At 44.7% G+C, this 20186-nt stretch overlaps 2 protein-coding genes across 2 annotated transcripts in view; one reads left to right on the top strand and one right to left on the bottom strand.

The window, feature by feature from the left end:
• LOC116946504 (semaphorin-5A-like) overlaps positions 1–7660 on the top strand; it is a 77021-nt gene extending 69361 nt beyond the window's left edge. Inside the window, exons 19-22 of the mRNA XM_032961468.2 lie at positions 2039–2191; positions 2608–2661; positions 3360–3595; positions 3817–7660. Coding sequence (XP_032817359.1) covers positions 2039–2191; positions 2608–2661; positions 3360–3595; positions 3817–3942 — 569 coding nt within the window. The 3' untranslated portion in view covers positions 3943–7660. The remainder of the gene's footprint in view (positions 1–2038; positions 2192–2607; positions 2662–3359; positions 3596–3816) is intronic.
• Positions 7661–8040: 380 nt separating this feature from the next.
• On the bottom strand, positions 8041–16572 carry LOC116946510 (solute carrier family 49 member 4 homolog). The gene is made up of 10 exons (XM_032961477.2): positions 16051–16572; positions 15359–15452; positions 14896–14986; positions 13951–14146; positions 13623–13752; positions 13369–13477; positions 12943–13010; positions 11530–11657; positions 10732–10914; positions 8041–9965 (listed from the first exon to the last, which is right to left on the bottom strand). Exons 1-10 carry the CDS (start codon positions 16391–16393, stop codon positions 9850–9852), a joined length of 1458 nt encoding a protein of 485 aa, XP_032817368.1. The 5' UTR covers positions 16394–16572; the 3' UTR covers positions 8041–9849.
• Between the last annotated feature and the right edge of the window lie 3614 nt (positions 16573–20186).

Here is a 20186-nt window from a genome sequence, read left to right as displayed (position 1 = left end):
ATGGACTGGCAGACACACAGACACACACACAGAGACACACACACAGACACATACACACAAACACGTACACACACACAGATGTACACAGACACGTACACACACAGACACGTACACACACAGACACAGACACACACAGACACACACAGAGACACTAGTTAATTCAGTTACTATTTCAGTTCAGTTAATTTACTAGGTATAGCCCTGTGAGCCATTCGGCTCTTGAAAACACACACACAGACACATACACACACACACGTACACACACACACAGACATACATACACACACAAAGACACACACACAGACATACATACACACACAAAGACACACACACAGACACACACACAGACATACATACACACACAAAGACACACAGACACACACACAGACACACAGACATACATACACACACAAAGACACAGACACACACACACAGACACACACAAAGACACACAGATGCACACACACAGACACAAAGACACACACACAGACATACATACACACACAAAGACACACACACAAAGGCACACACACACAGACATGCAAACACACACATAGACACACACAAAGACACACACACAGACACACACACAGACATACATACACACACACAAAGGCACACACACACAGACATACATACACACACAAAGACACACACACAGACATACATACACACACACAAAGACACCCACACAGACATACATACACACACAAAGACACACACACAGACACACACACAGACATACATACACACACACAAAGACACACACACAGACATACATACACACACAAAGACACACACACAGACACACACACAGACATACATACACACACACAAAGACACCCACACATGCGTGCGGTGCCGTTGGCTGTGGCCTGGCAGGACACGCCCCCTGTTTGCACCGTGAAGACTCTAGCCAATCAACGCTGTCGTCCTGGCCCTGCGTGGATTCAGGGGTCTCTGTGTGCCAAGCCGCTTGAAAGCAGCAAACTCGGCGGGCTAATATTTAGTTAGTTTAGGACTGCTTCATATTAACTGTCAAAAAATAAACTTACATTGTTTAAATTACAATTTGGTTAATTGTATCTTTCAGGAAATGAGACTGGTAGCTGAGGTAACTGTTGTTTTGGCGGGGACTAGTGCAGTTCGCCTTCTGTTCGCGATCATAAATATTTTTAAAAGTTCTTTGTAACTTTACGCGGGTTGCAGTTAACGTGCAAACGTTGTTTTTGATAACAAATCGTGCTTCTAATGTCATCAAGCCCGACCACTTGAGGCAGTTGTCCGTGCATGAGAGGTACTAATAGACCTTCGAAAGAAAGAAAGAGAGAGAGAGAAAGTGCAGTGCGAATTCCCCCGGCGGCGGGGTTGAGAGTGCGTGCGTGTGTGATAAGCATCTCGAAGCCCGGCCACTCTGGCGCTCAGAGAGATAAGGCCGAGCTCAGAGGACGTGCTCCTGCCTCATTCGCGTGTCTCGCTCGCAAATGGTTTCTTGGTTTAAAAAAAAAAACGTTTTAAGACCCCAAAAAAACCCCACTATAATGCACCATTTCCAAGTGGAATAAAAACTGCCCCCACCCTCCCCCCTCATTAACATAACGAAAAAACCACAGAATGAAGTTCAAAGGCTATTGAATTCGCTTCAACATTTTAGAGTTACTTTCAGAGAAAGTTAAAGCGTTCCATCAGAACCGACGTGAAATTCCCGAAGGTTGGCAAAACATTTTTATGCCACAAAGTAGCCTTTGAAAACGGTAAGACTTGCAGAGCTGTGGAGGGCTGAGCTGCGGGAATCAATGTTATTTTGTGTTATTTCCACAGCCCCACCAGAGTGTTCTGGTAAGCCGAGATTGAAGCGTGCAGAAGGTTTGAGGCTCATTTCATCTGAAACGCCATCAAGACCTGTCCAAGCCACAATTAATCCCTCCACCGTTAAAGTCGCTCACTTGCGTTTCATTCTTACTTGGACCAAACCTTGGCGGCCCCCCTCTGTGACCGCCCCGTGCCCTCTCTAACCTCTGCTGCCCCCTTACCGCAGCCGGCTGGGGGGAGTGGAGCGAGTGGAGCGAGTGTGACGTGGTGGGACGGCGCCAGCGCTCGCGCCTCTGCTCCGTGGCCTTCCCTGATACCGAGCGCTGCTATGGGAACAGCACGGAGACGTCGGTGTGCCCGCAGCATCCCAATGCCATCGGTCAGTGCTGCACCGTAACCACCGCGCACAGACACATGGCCGGCCCAGTAGCGAAACTTGGAAACGTTGGCAAAAATCAGTCTCGGGTTTTCGAGGTCCCCGTGCAGACCTGGTGGCTTGCGACGTGTTTGTGTAAACTTGGCCGTTTTGCTGCAGATAAATTGCAGGCGAGTGGTGTCCAACAACGTGTGAATTAGGCCTCTTTTCTCGATGGGCCGTCAGATGGTTTGAAATTAAGCTTTTAGAATTATGGGTTTTCGCAGTCAAGGCTTGACGGAGCCTGATGATAGCTGTGCACTTTTTAATTAAATATGATTAACACTTTCTGATTTTCCATTCAATCAGCTGCATCTGTGAAACCACTGACCTTCTCGTGATCGATCAACCCTATTTGACGTCTTTTTTTCTATTTTTAGAAATACCAGTCAACGTTGCGTACTCAACGAAAGAAAGCAAAAGGTCGTGTGGAGGTATGACGCACATGTGTTCATATTTGACACCATGAGCATATATTTTAGCTTGTTTACGATTTCTGCACATGTATGTAGGATAAAATGTATTTTAAAAACGGAGGTATATTTTATACAAACAAGGTCAGCATATCTAAAACATAACCGTAACCAATATAATAATAGGGTTTTCCCCTTTTTTCTGGCAACAAAACTGAAACCTTTTTACGAGGATTCATGTCTGCATTAACCACAATACCTGCAGTCAAAATGCAAACAAAAAACATACTATGATAATATATATGCATTGTCCTTGAAACTGATTGGTCCACACCAAGGGACGGCTTTCTTTTGAGCCTTGACCCAATTGGTGCTCGACCAGATGACGCCAAAAGGCCAGAAAAAAGGGGAAAACCCCTATTATTACATTTTGGTACTGGCAAAGGAGGTCTAATGATTACCGTAACTGTTTTATTTCACTCAATTATAAAAAAATATATATAGTATTAATTTTCCATGTTAACACCCATTAGAGAGTACAAATATTAGGCTTCGTTAATATTTTTATACTAGATTTTTACAGCCGAAAAAAATGTTTCCGCCTTCCATCCACACTCACCGCAATGTATCATCATGTTAGGCGCCTTGGGAAATAAGTGTAGTGCAGATTGTATTGATCGTGGCGGTGGTGGTGACCTTGCGCCGCATGGCCCCCTCAGAGTTCCACATGGTGCACCTGGTGGCGGCCGGGGTGGGCTCGGGCCTGCTCGGGTGCGTGGTGTCAGCGCTGCTCCTGGCGGCCGTGGGCCGGTGCCGGCGGCCGCATGCACCCCGCTCACTCGAGCACCAGCCTCGCCCGTCACGCGCCGGGCAGCGCCACGCCCTTCCTCTCAACCCCTCGCTCAGCCCCACGCTCGGCAAGGTGGACAAATACGACTCGATCGATGCCATCAAGGTGAGTGACCTTCCACGAGAATGCAACTGGGAGTCGTGTTGCCGCTCTGCCCTGTGCTGAGCCCAATTGCTCTTGAATGTTGGCCCGTACGTAGGAGCTCGATGGAACTTTACTAAAACTGATTTTGTATCATACACGGTGCATACATTTCTCAACATTGTTTTATTTCAAACTACATTGTGTGTGCTGTTCTCTAATGAGCCTTGGTTTTTTTTTCGCAGGTCCTCAACAAAAACTATCTGATCAACGAGGAGAAGACAAAGTGCATCAATTCCCACGTGCAGACGACAACCAAGACTTTTTCCAACACGCTCTACACGGATGTCAACAAATATGAGGACTACTGAGCGGGCACCACGAGCCACGGAATGGCAACGCGAGCCAGCACAGGCCGAGGCCACACCGCGGTCCCCCAGTGGAGCCATCTCGTGGAAACACAGGCCGAGGCTCAGCCCCTTACTACGAGCAGCAGAGGCGACACTTAAATTAGGACGCCAAGAGACGAAAGGTTCTCGCTTTGGCAACAGAATCTTGATGAGAAGTACAAACTTGGCGCGGCAGTTTCCAAACTTTTGAGGCGATTGCTTGGCGTTGGAGGCATTGACTTCAAGTGGCTGTGCTTGGATGCGTTGCTGCATGTCTGGTGAGAGGCTGGGCTGCTCTCTCTGAGCACAACGTGCAAAATAGAGGGCTGCTTTCATTGGATATTCATGTATCGCTGGGGAACTGATCATAAAGTCCAACACCCTTTTTAAATGTTGCTGGTGAAGGAAGAGAATAAAAACACTAAAGAACAGGCGAAGATGAAACATACAACGCTGACGTGATACAGATGTAACAACTTTTTTTTGTGTTTTATGTAAATAAAAACATTGTCACGATGGACACAGAACTAACCGCCATGAGTTAAAACAATACTGAATTACTTGGCACTTAAACCACTGCAGTCACTGTAAGCAGATATGTACAATATATATAACTGAACATAGCATCCACTTTACCTTGAGAAAATTAGGATGACCCTGGCTGTCGTAAGCAAGACTTTAATAGAGCATAAAACGAAAATGTAGCATGCTTTGTTGGCTTTATTTCGGCAAAAATGCTCATTTCAAGTCAGCTGTTACTCTTCATGGCTGCTCCGGCAACCTGGCCTGCAACTGAGCATTTAATAATTTAGCTTAATGAATACGAAATAAGCACTGTCTGTTCCAGCGACAAATGGTGCTGTTCAGGTTCACTGTGAGAAAATGTCGATGGCACTCGACTCGTCTTATTCCTCCCTTTGTCTTTTAAGTGAAGTCTTGCGAAAAGCCATGAAGGCAGCCAGATATAGGACCACAAGGAGTGTGCCCGCCACGCACCTCACGGGAACCATAACAACATCTATACATCACAGCGGCGTCTATTGTAGCAATCGCAACAGTGAATGTGTGTTATCGTCCAGTTTAATGCGTTTGGAGCTGCCAAGAGTTACATCACTGGTCCTGGGTTGAACAACGTGTCTTATGCGCTTTGGAGAGTGACCACATCTGATGAGAACCATTTATGATCCAGGGAAGTGTACTGGCAGAGAAGGCAATCATTTGCTTTGGTGCTATCACAATGAATGTGCAAGCTGATGGTTGAGGAAGTTGCTGGACAGGCTTCCTGTGGGCCCACGGGTCCAGTAAAATTAACGCTTTCACAAGGTGCTTGGTACAATTCCAAAATCACGTGTAAAGTGGCTTTGCCTTTTTCGCAGGTTTTTCCGTCTGTTAAGATTGTGCATTTCCAACACAAAATAATATCCTGATTGCGTACAAGCTGCTACACTTGAAGTCTTTTAACAGGAAAGCAAGGTGTTTTTTTGTATTTCAGCTTTTTTAAATTCTGCGTCAGCGTCCCTTAACCCCCATGTGGTATTTATCCAGCGTTGTGTGTTTATACCGAGGAGAATATTTAGATCCCTTGCACGTGTCAGCGAGCGTCGTCTTTGCTTAAGTCCCCGTGGTGCCCGGCGTGCGAGAACAAAACTCAATGCAGGCGTGGGCCGCGAGGAGTTTCAGTCCGGCTCAACCGGACACACACACACACAAAAACGACGACCTCCCGGGAAGTTGCGTTTTTGTGTGTGTGTGTGTGACTGGCAAGTTGCTAATTTGTGCGTCGAATCATGGCAAGCACGGCAACCTGCTGAGCCCTCGCGGTTCGCGCAGCCAAAAACGTGCCACGGTGGTTGTGTGATTTCGAGTCGGGAGCGGAGAGGTTAATTTTGTTTGTTTGTTTAAACAGCCTCCCAACGTTGTGATCCTGAGCCATAACGACACACGAATCCAAGCTCGTTTCAGAAACTACATTTACACTGCTGCCATCCAGAGGCAGGTGTTGAAACACTTTGTTATTGTGAAGTCTACAATCTGGAAGCAATGTGCATTTGCACTCGGGTTGCCGTGCAACTGAAAAATTGGATTATGCGTAAGGGGCCGTCCATAAATGACGTCACGCACCTAGGGGGGGTGGGTCAAACATTTGTGACGATGTGTGACGAGGGGGGCGTTTGAGAAATGTGACGTCACATCAAAATGCGCAACTTTAAATAAATGTAGACAACACGTTCTACTTAATTAGACTTTTTAATGTTTTCTCCTACAACATCAGAGTGCAGCGCCACATTAAATACGGACTACAAGGACAATAGTTTAAAGCTATTTTAAGCATGTTTTTTTTCGGGGGGGGGGCAGAGCTTTGTGACGTCATATTTGAGGGGGGGGTCTGACTTTTTGTGACGCCGTGTGACGATGGGGGGGGGGTCAAAATTCGTCCAAAATCGCGTGACGTCATTTATGGACGACCCCTAAGGTGCGGGTCACGCGAACAGCAGTGGCACATTCCATGATGTTTTAAGAGATGAAGCGTTAAACAATTGGCCTATTGTTGTCTTAATGAATTGGCCAAACCAAGGTTAGATTTTTTTAAATGGCAATTGCCGCTAATGGATTGATAACTGCACAATTACAGCTCGCGTAGGTTTACGAATTATTGGTTTTGTTTGCTGGTAAAAACGTGACATTGTACGAGACAATTAACTGCGTCGTCTCTGATGGGGCGTGAAACCACACGTGTTTTGTGTTGGTACTGTCCGTCGACTGCTTGCAGTGGATGGAGACGCTGGCAGTGGGGAGTCTGGATTGATGAAGCCTGGGTGTGTTGGTTTGCATCACTGTTGTGACTGCTCATTACCACATCATTATTTTCTTCACAGACCATACATATTCCTGAGTGTGGTGCTATTTGCACAATTGCTCTGGCTATCATGTTGCCATCTCCAATAAAATGTCACCACAGAAAGGATCTGTAACTTAAATCTAACGTTAACCTGATTTACACGCACGGGAATAAGATTCAGTCACGTGTCACGTTGCCGTGTTTCTAAATGCATGTTAATGTATTTTTTCGGACTCAATGCTGGCAGATTTTGTTTGAGCTTTTTCTGACCAGGGTGGCCGGGTAAGCGGAGCGGTACGTGAAGTAGTCACCAGATAAATGTTGCATATTGGGGGTTTAAATCCTGCCGATAGTTGTTTCTGTATTAAATTACCAAATGGCACATTTTCCCTGTGACAGCATAGCAACACCATTCTATCGTGTTGCCATAGCTAACATCTCACTTGTGAAAAATTGTCCATGCTAATGTAATTATCATAGTTACCCTTTTCAAGAAAGCTTTTTGACGGCTTCTCACTTGGTAAAAGACCTGTGGTATCTAACAAGTGGAGTCCATGCATCACCATTATTGCATCATTTTTTTTAAGACCTGTTGTGTTCTGACTTTAAGACCTGGGGCTCAGTCCTGCTCACGGCAGCTTTACCGAGGCACAAAACAAATAAGCAGGATTGTCCCAACATGTGTTAGTCATGGTTTAAAATGTAGCTCCAGCATATTACTGCCTTGTTTGTGAATAGTGCATTCGCAATGCCCTGTTGTATTATTTTTTTACTTGTACAGTGTAAAGAAAACTTTTTTTTACGAAAATTAAAATGACATTAGCCTCACTGGACTAAAATAAACTCTTAACAGAAAACCTATGGCCGTTTGACTTGTGGTATATTATGCAGTAACTGCATAATCCTGGGTGGTGTTTTATTGGTGGGTTATGGACAAAGGTTTGTGCACCAGAACCTTTGCTAAGAATGTTCGTATCCATGTCCTTTAATTCACCGGAATAACAATAGCTCTTATCACAACCACCACCATTCTAGTGTTGCAAATTGTAATGCATGATAGGTTATGCTGGCAGTGATGGTGGTAGTGACCGATAGCTTTGGTGTTACTATGTTAGTCATTTTAATTGAATGATTGTTGGCGATGCTTGTGATCATGGTGATTTATTTTTTAGAAATGTTACCACACATGCATAACAACCCGCGTTCCCCAATTACAATTTTGTTCAGTCAAATGAGACAAGTCACTGGGTTATAATTTATTCCATCAAGTGCACCGAGCAGTACATAGTGGGAATTAAAGTTATTTACAAACATCCGCTGCACAGCACCTCCACGTTTGGCTTTGTACAAATACTATATAATTGTAGAGAAGAAAATAACACATGTAAATGTTTTAATTTTGTACAATACACAATATTACCCAACAGTACATTAAATACGGTGATTGCAAAGTGTCTGCAATAGCAGTGTCAATTGGCCACCAATGTGAAAATGTCTATGGAAACGACTACCACTCACCTGATGGAATCATTCAGACCTTTGTTATACACTTTTCTGAGCTGATGTTTACACATCTTTCAGACATCAATTTTATTTGGTCAATTATGCATTCACCAGAATGCTTGTGCGTAATAAAGCACAACACCCATATTTGGAACCAAAATATACAGATATCCTTATAGATGTGCATGATTAACATGTTAGGATCGTGCATTTTATAATTGTATGTTCATAAAAGCCTCAGGTAAGTCACGTTTAGCATTGGAAGATTTTTATTTACTGAAAAAGTAGTATCTCTGTGGTGCACAAGCATATCCCTCTGGAGATTTAAAAAGCTTCTCTTTAAGTGAGTCATGCATTCAAGATGTTGCCTTGAACCGCACTACATTTTATGCGGTGCCATGGGTCAGAAGTTACCATTTTAAACCACCTACATTACTTTACCAACACCACTCCTAAACACAACACCAATTGACATGTTCACCTAAAGTGAAAAAAACTAGAACAATTTGGAGTCACGACACAAAATACCCTGGTCATCTCCTTAAAGTAAACAAGTTAATGTACAAACTGACAATGTAAGAAAAGGAAAAACAAGGCACACAATAGGCTGGGCATTAGGAATGAGTTCACAATTGTTTTTCCATTTGCATTTATGGCACATCTAAAATGCCAATGCCACACAAGCCGAGTGGGATAAACTTTTGGCAATAAATCATGATCGCTTACCCCAACAACTGCCGTCCATAATGCAGCCACATGCTACATATGCACAGCAGTTTCCTTGCATTTACAGCATCAAACGGAGGCCCATCCAATACGAGACTTTATTTAACGTGAGTAAAGTATATATAAATAACAAAATATTACAGTCTTTCCAAAGGACTGAAACATAGAATAGTAAAGTGCATTCAAAACCAGTCCATAGGTGCTCACCCCCGAGCACGACATTCATAATCCACATATTAGCTAATGTACTTCCCGAATAAAAAAAAAAGATAATATGCCAACATGAAGTTTGTGAAATGAGGATAAAAAAAGGACTTAATTACACCAGTACTTAACAATACAAAAACGTTTGAGACATTTTGGGCACAATCCCTTCTGGAATAGAAGTAATTCCACAAGGCAAAATAAATAAGATTTGAACAATTATTTTAGCAACGTGTAGTCTTCGTGAGAATTCTTTAAAAGAAATGTCATCCAAAGTCATCCAAAGTAGGGAGAATGCTGTCAAGGGGAACCAACGAAAACTCAACAATTAAAAATCTAATCGTATATACATATGTAAAAACATGTAACACTTGTTCTTAAATGCAACTGCTTCTAAATAACAAACGGACACCTGCTCCATGTAACCATCAGAATACTCACGTCTACAGGACTTTTGGGGCACAGGCTTTTGTGTTACGTTGTCTGTCGCAAGTGAAGGTCAAGGAAGCCGTTCGTTCCCCGCTACAATTTCTGTGCAAGTTTAGCCAGCAGTGCCCACTTCCTTCAGGTTTTCAGGGTTAGTGGGGGCAACACGACAGGATCGTCTGTGTGACACGTCACACAGACAGGAACACGTCGAGATGGAGGCGGTTGTAGGTTTCGGGCAGCAACAGTATCCCCAGCACGCCGCACGCGCACGAACCCGCCAAGCACCAACTCAGCCACGTAACCTCTGTAAGCCACGTTCGCAAGAAAAACAAAGACAAAAATCCCCCATATAGCCTAAACAGATTGCTGGGAGAATTGCAGTTAGCGAGCACCTATGAAGGTTGGTATGGCACACGAGGGGGTGGGTGGCCAGCACCACGCCCGGCCACCTTTGTCTCCCTTGCGGCAATGTTTACAACCACAACCAGGTACTTATTGGAGGGGAGGCCCAGGACCGGTTCAGATGGACGTGCAAAAATACACACAAAACAACGGAAGCTTACATGAATGCATGGATGATTCTGTAAAATGGACACGATAAGCACAACTTTCCAGAGACGATTTCAGTGTAAGTGCAATGGTGTTTTCAATTAATCTGCAGTTTTTCTAAAGCCATAATGTCTACGAATACAAAGAAATCCAGAGCATTGAGTAGAGGTGATTTTGCTGAAACCGTCTCGTCACTGTTCTCTAAAGCACAGGAATACGTTGTGCCGTTGTGTACATGATCACATTCCATGTATTACATGGCATGGATCAAACAGATGAGAATGAGCAAGTATAATTCTCACAAACTGTATAAAGCATTAGTGCGTCATTCGACTATCAATTGAACGTACAGCGATGCTCATAAGACGTGTAAAGTCGGAAAAAAACCTATGGTATTGCTAAGAAATGTATGAACGTAGCAACGAGGCATGTTGCACATCCACCACCTTGCCACGCCATTGGCAGGCAACGATTCGCAAGTGGACGCTGGCAAAAGCAGAGATGCACGTGTCGTGCCTCACCGGCGAAGTGCGATATGAGGACGTTGAGCGGGACACCGACCGCCACGACGCTGATGAAGGCGGCGAGGCCACAGCTGAGTCCCTCAGGCACGGGGAAGGTGGCCTCAACCACCAGCTCAAGCAGCAATGGCACGGCACTCACCAGGCACGCCCCGAACAGCACACATGTGCCCAGCAGGTTCCCTGCACAACCGCCGACGTATGCGCACATGCGCAGGGCAAATGCCTTCGTCGGGTAAAAAATAAAAACGTTACTGCTAGGCTACCTTGTGCTCATCTCCCGACATTAAATGGGGATTAAATTCAAATACAAATAGCGTACCTAGGACGTGCGTCTCGGGCTGTCGGACACAAGATTGATTATTCTCCACCAGGGCATGTTGCAGTGATGTCACTGCATTAACCGTGTATTAAAATCTATAGGTCACAGTGACTTCACTGGAGTGCCAGAGACACTTTTGAGCTTTGTGCCAGTCTTTTTTTTACATTAACAAAGACCCAAATGTACGTCAGACATGACAGAACAGCAGCCTAGGTACGTAGCTACAAGAAACATTTGATGGGCTTGGTATTCTTTTTAAGCAGCACTCGCATCTTTATTAACAAGTGAAAACGGCTAACCACTACCAACTAACATCATTAGTTTTGGGATCATGCTGCTGTGATGAACCCAATAAAATCCCTCCTGTCACTGTTTTGACTTCACAGTGCCTTTGGACTGGGCGTGCTCACATCTCATTCCACTGCCAGTTGAGACGTGTGGAGGATTAATGCCGAGCAGCGTGCGGGGGCTCAAACCTTTGTAAAAGTGGAGAAAGGGGATGAGGCCGAGGCAGCTGAGTGTGAACCACACGGACACGATGCTGGCTCCCGCCAGGAGGGTGAGCACAATGACCTTGAGTTGTCCCGTGAAGTAATCGGCAAATCTTGCACAGGTTCCCATCGCAATATGCAGTGTTACAAACCCGCCGAAACTCAAGTCAGCACGCAGGCTCTTCATAACCAGGAGCAGGGCACGCCCCGTATACAAAACATCCATTGACTGTGCCAATGCTCATGTAATTTACAATAAATGTGAGCCATGCACTCTATCCTACAAATATAAATCAGTCCTTGGAAATGTGATGAAAATCCTTACATGGCAGGACACAACAAAGCTAGTATATTTGTTTACATGTTTTTGATATTGCTTAAAAGGCAACTATAAAGAATTTAGGTTGATGTAAACACTTAAGAAATTTAATTGTTGCCGTTTTCGTTCCATTAAATTACATAGGCCACTGAAGCACACTTTCCCACAAAAACGTGACTAAACTTGGAAAGCAGTCAAAAAATGCTGAATTTTGCTTTTTAAACTTTAGGCAGCTCATTCAAAAGATATACACACAAAATAAAAAAAAACTTGGCAGTTAGTTTGTCTTAACACTATCCAGCTGGGTAATGGCAGAATGCAGTTTGTACTGCGGACCTGATACAATTGGGGGTATATTTTCATTTTATTAGTCCAATGTATATTTGCCACACAGAAACAAACACACATTATATACATTAGTGATTCCAGAGGACATGCATTGCAGAGTGGAGTCACATGGGACCGTGTGAATATACACATTACACGCAGAAGCTATAAAAAAAACATTTCCCATGAAACAATGAAGGAGCAAAAACCACGTTGACGAAATGCTGCAGGGTTTTTTGGTTAAAGATGACAAAGCTTACTAATAACAAAAAGAAAGCATGCAAATGCTGAAAGGAAAACTCAAAACTCGGTTCACCCTATCCTCAGGGTACAAGGTTGTGCCATGCCACGTGAACCTGTCATTCCAGCTTTCCTTTCATAATGCACTGGAAGAGCAACATCTTGCTCAATTGAGAACACTTTCAGGCTGTTGTTTAATGGGCCAGTGATCGTCAGACGCTTGGTGTATGTGCATCGTTAAAAAAAGCCATCTCAGATTTCTTCTGAGCACTAACCGTAATACCTAAATTCACATTAAAGCTTCAACACAATTCCCCCAGACATCCCCAAAAATAGCTTAAAAGCTCCAACGTCCTTTGAACGTGATCATTAGCACAAAGTAGTTTATACGCACATCCGGTTTACACAAGCTACTTTTCCACGCATGCTCTAAAGTGCGACTGCAGTATACCAAGCAAGTAGTTATCCTCAGCAAAAGATGAATTTACGGAGATAAAAATACCACATCTCACCTCGCGACGACGAGGGAGCCTGCACAACCTGCCATGACGGCAGCTAAGCTGGCCCAACCTGCATCGGTCTTTGTGATCACAACGCCAGGAGCCAGAAGAAGACAGTAAACATGAGCAGCGCATGTGCGTTATGACGCAAATCACTTTACCAGAGCAAAGAGCTCGCAGAGAAACAGTTGTGAAATTCAATACCACGTCTATATTTTGAATGACATCCAACAGTTACGTGCTATTGATATATAATACAGATGATGTTTGTGTGCTCAGAACCACAAATACTGAAGATTTTAAATTATAATAGGTATACATTTCGAAGATTATAAAATGTAAGTAACAAAGCGGAATTGGGTATATGAATGCAGTAATTAAGTTCACACAGACATCAGGCGTGGTTGCCAATATTTTTTGTTAACTATGAGCACCCACCGTTGAGACCTTATCATGGGGAAGGAAGCAGTTCAGTTGCTTCAGCCAGGCTATGCTCACTGCCAGGGGCACAGCGTACAGCAAAATCGCCACCCAGCTCCATGGCCTTCTGTAAAAAAGAATCCCACATGCTGCTTTGAAACAAGGCAGTGGAGCACCAAGAGCACTTGTACCTCCATTGCATTAAGAAGCAATCACAATGCTTCGTTTGTCACAATATGACAGTTGAATTAATAATGCATCCGTGTGCTTACGTGAGCAGGCGGAAAATTGCCTCACAGTAGCCCAGCCGAGGGGTGGCAGAGGAGATGCTGGGTGGAACAGGTGGATGAGCAGGGAAGTATAAAATCACAACCAAGAACAGTGCCATCACCACGACTAGCTCTGTGAATCAGGGACCATACAAAGCAGAGACAAGACAAACATCAATTGCACAGACGTGTAAAACATCAATTCTCGTAAGTGTTATAATGGGTGTCATGTGGCTCCCTCACTGTGCTGGTTACCAATTACATGTGCCCATCTTAAACTGTACTTTTGCTGAGCATTTTCAACACAAGAGAAATCATGCCATCCACTTACCAGCATAGAGCAACAGCTGAATTCTGTGTAGGGCCTCTGACGGGGTTCCCAGAGTGGGAGGCCTCATTTGGCCATCGATGTCATGAGGGTGTGGGGCAGATCCCATGTGGACAAGCAAGGGCTCCAGGAGGAAGGCACAGGCACCCCCCAGGTAACTTGTCAGTACCCCCACTGCCGTCCCTGTGGTGCGTTCATCCTGCAAAATCAGCGTGTCAGCCACAATTAACAACCGCGCTCTGTTTTACTACAATGCTTTCACTCGACACTTGGTATTGCAAGTGTTCATGAGATGGTAACTCGTTTATGTAACAGCAGAAATTTCCAAATTGTAACAAATTCTAAAAATAACTTTAGATATGTCACCTTATAAATGATGGTGTCCCAAGATGTAGCTGCTCAACCCCCGAGCTCTCATTACTCTGATAGTGGCATTGTCTTTGTGCTGTTCGCCTTTTGGCGTCCTCTGGTCTAACACCGTTTTGAGACTAGGCTCAAAAGAAAGCCGTCTCTGGTGTGGACCAATCAGTTTCAAAGACAATGCTTATGTGTTTTTTTATTTGCATTCTGACCACAAGCATCGTGGTTAATGCAGACATGATTCCTTGTGAAAGGTTTCAATTTCGTGTTTTAACATCTTAACACCTGTTTTGTTGCCAGAAAAAAAGTGGAAAACCTATTCTCATGGAGTCTTTATGTATGAATTTAAATAAAATATTAGCTGACAAGAGCGCAACAAATATTAATACATAAACTTCATACTTGATATCAGGAATGCACCGTTTCTTTTTTTGTTGTACAGGGTATGACATTTCCAATCAATAACATTATGAGAAATTACACGGAACCGTCTATTTAGAGACACCCGATGCCTAATATAACAAAGGCCAGACTTGTTTTGCAGTATTTCAGCATGATCGAGTCAAGCGAGGGGTGAATTTCTTGTACCTGTGGAAACCAGGCAGTCGAAAGGTATGGGCCAGCAGCCAGTGCCACGGGGCCAGCCATCCCTATAACCAGTTGTCCCGAGTGAATCAGCCTAGAGTGGGAAGCCGGAGAACACACTCATCACCGGCTCACACCAACACATTAACAGTCAACGGTAAATTATATAAGAACAGCATCAAATGGAGATTTCATGCAAGATACTTTCAAAATGAGCACTCCTGTCTCACTGTAATCTAGGACTGTAATAACACATCGAACTTTTGCTTTGTTTATGGTAAGAATCACCCATTGGATCTCCTTCACACGGCAGCCTGTGCACTTGTAATTGAGTACATATTTTTCAGCTACATTCATCTGCATTACAGCGTGCCCAGGGAAAACTCCTGGAAGCGGTGTGAAGGAGCAGGCCAGGGCTTTTTGCTGTTACATAACCCTGCGGGGGGGGGGGGGGGGGGGTACGTACCATCTGCGAGCGTCGTTCATGTCAGTCGGAATGCAGCGGAGTCCACATCCTGTCGTCAGCAGAAACAGCGAGGCCAACAACGACACTCGAAGGCCTGGGCAGTGGACGGAGATGGCAGCGTATTAGGGGCCAAACAATGTCAGCTGCTTACTTACTGCCACCCTCGATGGAAATTCTTCATAGCAGCCAGAAACGTGTAATTTGCTCGTGCAGAGGCAATTGCTTATAACAGCCGTAGTGTAATTATGTGCACATGGGCATAGCCTCCCTAGGCAGTCCACCATGCTGATTGAGCAAATTATATACATAATCAGCAAAGGACAAAAAAAACACTCCCTTCTCACCAGAGCCAATTCCATGGCTATGCCCACCGCGTCCTTCCACGCCACAGATTAACCCAAGTGTTCTGGACATGTCTTGGTCAACACTTTGTGCAGTAGAGTGCCCCTATAACAAAACAGTGCCTCTTTACACCATAGTAGCGCCGATGAACTCTTGACACATGGCCCAAATGATCACGTATCGTGCGCAATGCCCTTCGGTGTCCTGCTCAAACGCGTGTGCCCATGTGCACTGGCCATAATCAGAGGGCCCTATCCATGATCATGCCCACGCGCCCTGACCAAAGCCCTTGGGCCCATGCCCCAATGCCCCTCGTGCCCCGGCAATGCCCCCAGGCTGCACGCACGCACCGCGCTTGTCCACGAGTGCCGCGAGGAAGGGGAAGGCCGAGAACCCGACCGCGCCCCAGTTCGCCAGCAGGGCCACGTCCGTGTCATTGAACAGCCCCGCGGCGCGGGCCGTGTCCTGCACGGGCAGCCACGCGTTCCGCGCCAGCCCCTGGAGGAAGGCGAAGGCGGCCAGGGTGGCGAGGACGAGCCAGCGGCACGGGGAACGGGCGCGGGGCCCGGGCGAGACGCCCAAACCGGGTCCTGTCTCGTCCGCCCAGAGGGCGCGAGTCCAGCCGCGGCGCGGCGAGGAAAGGAGACGCTCCCGCTCGTCGGCCTCCTCCTCCTCCTCGTAGCGCGACATCATGGCGCCGCGCTCACAGTCACCCTCGATTAGTGAACGGCGGCGGTGGTGGTGATGATTATGAACAGTGAGGATAACAGACGGCAATGACAGCGAGTTTCGGAGTCGTCCTCACCCACAACGGTGGCGGCGGCACCAACAATAACAGCCGCACCCCCCCCGCCGCCAGCGTGAGCCGAGCGGAGAACGGGTTTAAAAATCGCAAGACGCCCCCGGGGCCGACGTTGTAAGCGTAGCGACGAAGCACGAGCGCCTTGGGTGCCCTCAGAACAAATCTGACGAGTGAAGCGTCGTTGGCCCAAGTGCCCGGATGTATACACAGTGAGTTGAGGTGACGTCACGCGGGTGCGGAACCACAATCGGCACGGAGCGCGGGGGAGGGGCACGTGAGGAAGGGGCGGGGCCGAAATGGCCGGAGGCGGGGTTGCGTGAAGGGGAGGGCGGGGTTGGGTATTCGCGGGGCGGGGCCTGTTCTCGTGGTTGGGCGGTGCAAAGTGTAGGGGAGGGGCCAGGTGTGTTGGAGGGATGGACACGCGCGAAGGAAGAATCCGATGAGCTATAAAGCTCTTTTTATCCTCACCGATGTTCCAGTAGGGGCACGGGGTCAGAAAGTTGCAACAACAAGCAATACAAAGACACGACATGAGTGCTACTGTGTTAGGTTTTTAATTCACACAAAATTAATACAAACGTGGCCAAAAATAAAATCAACTTTTAATTATGAATACGTAAAGTGCACCAGTCGTTTAGAAGATTGCAATTGCAACTTTTATCTATATACCGTCTAAATGCGAAAACATACTGTTTACAGATATTTCACAGTCCATATGATCACTGTTACATTGCATTTATGGCTTTTATTTTGGTGATTTCGAAAACGTTTTTTTGGTTTGGCCATGTTTTTGTTTATTGTAGTACGGAGTTAGACCGATGGCCTAAATCTTAGTTGTTTTGTGGTTGTTGTTGTTGTTGTTGTTTGACTTGCATCCCACTGGGATTTTTGCACACAGCGTTGGTGTACGGTGCTATTTCAGGAATATTTTGATGTTTTTTCCTGGATTTTCTGTTTGCCCAGTCACATAGTCACTTTAAGATGTTGTCTTGTTCATGTTTTTGTTTTTTGTTTGTTGCGGTTGCACCCGATTCAAGAGCCGAATAGCTCACAGGGCTATACCAAATAAATGGAACTATGGAACTAAACGGAGTAGTACATTATGACATTTTAATAATAGACTGCAATAAGTAAAATGCATGATCCAAACAAGGGTCCACCACAACACTACAAAATCGCATTTCCTCCGAATCACGTGTTTCCAAATACACCTGGCCAAACTAGGGACTTGTATAAACTCTGCTAGATTCAAAATTGTAGGCAGGCAATTTAAGGCATCGTTTGAACATTTGAAGTCAGTTCAAGTCATGCCGCATTGACTGGTCTTCATTCTGCTGTGGGCTTGTTCTACATATTCCTAACGTATGACCGGTCAATGTAATGACCACGGTTTTATTCCCCATCCCGCTGCAATTAGAGTTCAACTGCTGAGGCTTTTTTTACCGACCCCCCGAGGATTTAGGAAGCACTGAGTTGACCCTGACCAGGATTTGAAATGTATGATAAGTTATCACTCATTATGTAAGTGATAAGCTGCATAAACATTAGCTTGTACGATCAATGGATGCTTGTGAAGTAGCGTATACAGTATTTAAAATAATTTCGATCACAATAACCATTATTTTTACTTTTATGCACCAGAAACATTTAGCAAGTTATTGCACTAACTGTGGAGCATTAATGCATGACTAGGAAAAAAATAAGAATAGGTTTTACCATTTCTGGCAATAAAACGGGTGTTAAGATGATCAAACACCAAATAGAATCCTTTGGCAAGGAATCAAGTTCGCATTAACCACACGTACTTGTGGTGAACATGGAAACAAACATGCTCTTATAACACTATGCAACACAATTTTTGTTCCTGTGTAGTAAGTGTTATTTCCTAATTGCTTATGCCTAAAAAGTATAGAAAATTTCGATTTAAAGCTTTCGTGACTGCAAGGATTCATCTTCTTTAGTTCTTTCGGTAAAGTCACGTAGAATGAGAATAAAATAATAAATTAATAAAATAAAATAACACAATAATATTCTCACGACGTTTCGGCCACAACACAAGCGGCCTTCATCAGGTGAAGGGGACGAGACTGTCTGGAGGACAGCGCTCCAGCGCTCCAGCGCTCCAGCGCTGTCCTCCAGACAGTCTCGTCCCCTTCACCTGATGAAGGCCGCTTGTGTTGTGGCCGAAACGTCGTGAGAATATTATTGTGTTATTTTATTTTATCAATTTATTAGTATAGAAAATGGTTCTTATTCCCCACAAACTTTGCTTTTGTGACCAGGACAGTGATATTTTGAAATGTACCTATTTTCAATGAGAAAACGGGCGAGTTTATGTCATTTCGTTCACATAAAGTCAGAAAAAATTACATATGAATCAAAATTTACATTTATTCATACTAAAGTAATACAAAATGACTACAAACGATTTAGTAAATAACAGGAACAAAAACAATCGTTACATAGTGTAATATATGCATTGTCTTTGAAACTGATTGACCTACACCAGAGACAACCTTCTTTCGGGCCTAGTCTCACCAGTGTCAGTACAGAGAACCCCAAAAGGGGAACAGTACGAAGACAATGCCCTAACAGAGCGTTTATAGCTCGGGGTGAGCAGCTACAAAATGTTTGATTGTTTTTAAAGCAGCTGAGAACGTGAGATGGAATTGATAAATGATATATGCCTGCATCACTTTTTTGTTACTTTTAAATCTTCTTCATCGTGGCTATTGAAGCCTTCACGCCCCCATAGTCACTGAACTATTGCATCAAGTGATGAAAATAATGGATAATTTCTTGTAGCTCTGTTGCAGACCAGACATCTCATTAGCTCGTATATATAACAGTTCTGTAAAAAAAAACAGACAAAATGAAATTAGAGAATTGTGAGAAACGAATGTTGCTCCCCAGCAGATGGAGGCGATGGTGGAGAGTTGACGAGCTGTCATCCACTGCATCAAACAGCGATAGCATCAGCAATTCCCAGGCACCACACTGAAGATTTGTCAAACAGCAGTGCCCACTGAGAGTTAAGGAGCACGGGGGAGCTTCCTGCCCAAATGTCACTTGCATCCTGTTTACTGTGTGCATCTGATAAGATTGCAATGAGATGACCTTGAAGTCTGGGAAAGAAAAGATTAGAAATCCTCGGTCTTTAAGGAGGATTTTAAAGAGTATGATGCTTTGGTGGGAATGTGAATGGTGAAAACCCCCGTGACACCACAGCAAAACAAACACATTATACTAAAAATAACCTGGATCTAATATAGGCTTTCATTCATCAGTGGACAGACAAAGAGCTTTGGAGAAAAATGCAAAAAAATATTTTTGGAGAAATGCATCGCTGATCCTTAACACTCTTTCAGTACGGTGATGCTGGAGATATTGGTCATTATTGAGAATTTTGTGCGTGGGAAGAAAACTGAGTGCCACGAGAATGCCACGTAGATTGGCAGCCTACTTTCTGGATTGTATTCTAAAGGCCACATGGTAGCCCGCAAGTGGGTATCTCTCACAAACTATGATCTCTGCACGACTACGTGATTCACCAATCCCACCTCCAAAGTGTTGGATCATGGGGCGTGCGCCACCACACATGGCTGACATTTAGCATGTTTCATTTCCAACATGGGCCATAATCATCCTAAACAAACAGTAACATCTCACATTCTCACGGTACAC

The sequence above is a fragment of the Petromyzon marinus genome, chromosome 2 (genome assembly GCF_048934315.1).
Source record: "Petromyzon marinus isolate PM22_M1 ecotype Great Lakes invasive population chromosome 2, UKy_Petmar_22M1.pri1.0, whole genome shotgun sequence".
NCBI lineage: Eukaryota > Metazoa > Chordata > Hyperoartia > Petromyzontiformes > Petromyzontidae > Petromyzon > Petromyzon marinus.
The sequence above is the reverse complement of the archived record's forward strand: the minus strand, read 5'-3'. Positions and strand labels throughout refer to the sequence as shown.

Excerpts from the sequence above, each read along its gene's own strand:
- LOC116946510 (XM_032961477.2), bottom strand. The coding sequence starts at position 16,393 with ATGATGTCGCGCTACGAGGAGGAGGAGGAGGCCGACGAGCGGGAGCGT. Across the intron at positions 15,453-16,050 it reads GGCACTCGTGGACAAGCGCG|GCCTTCGAGTGTCGTTGTTG; the intron begins GTGCGTGCGTGC and ends TCCACTGCCCAG. Across the intron at positions 14,147-14,895 it reads CGACTGCCTGGTTTCCACAG|GATGAACGCACCACAGGGAC; the intron begins GTACAAGAAATT and ends CTGATTTTGCAG.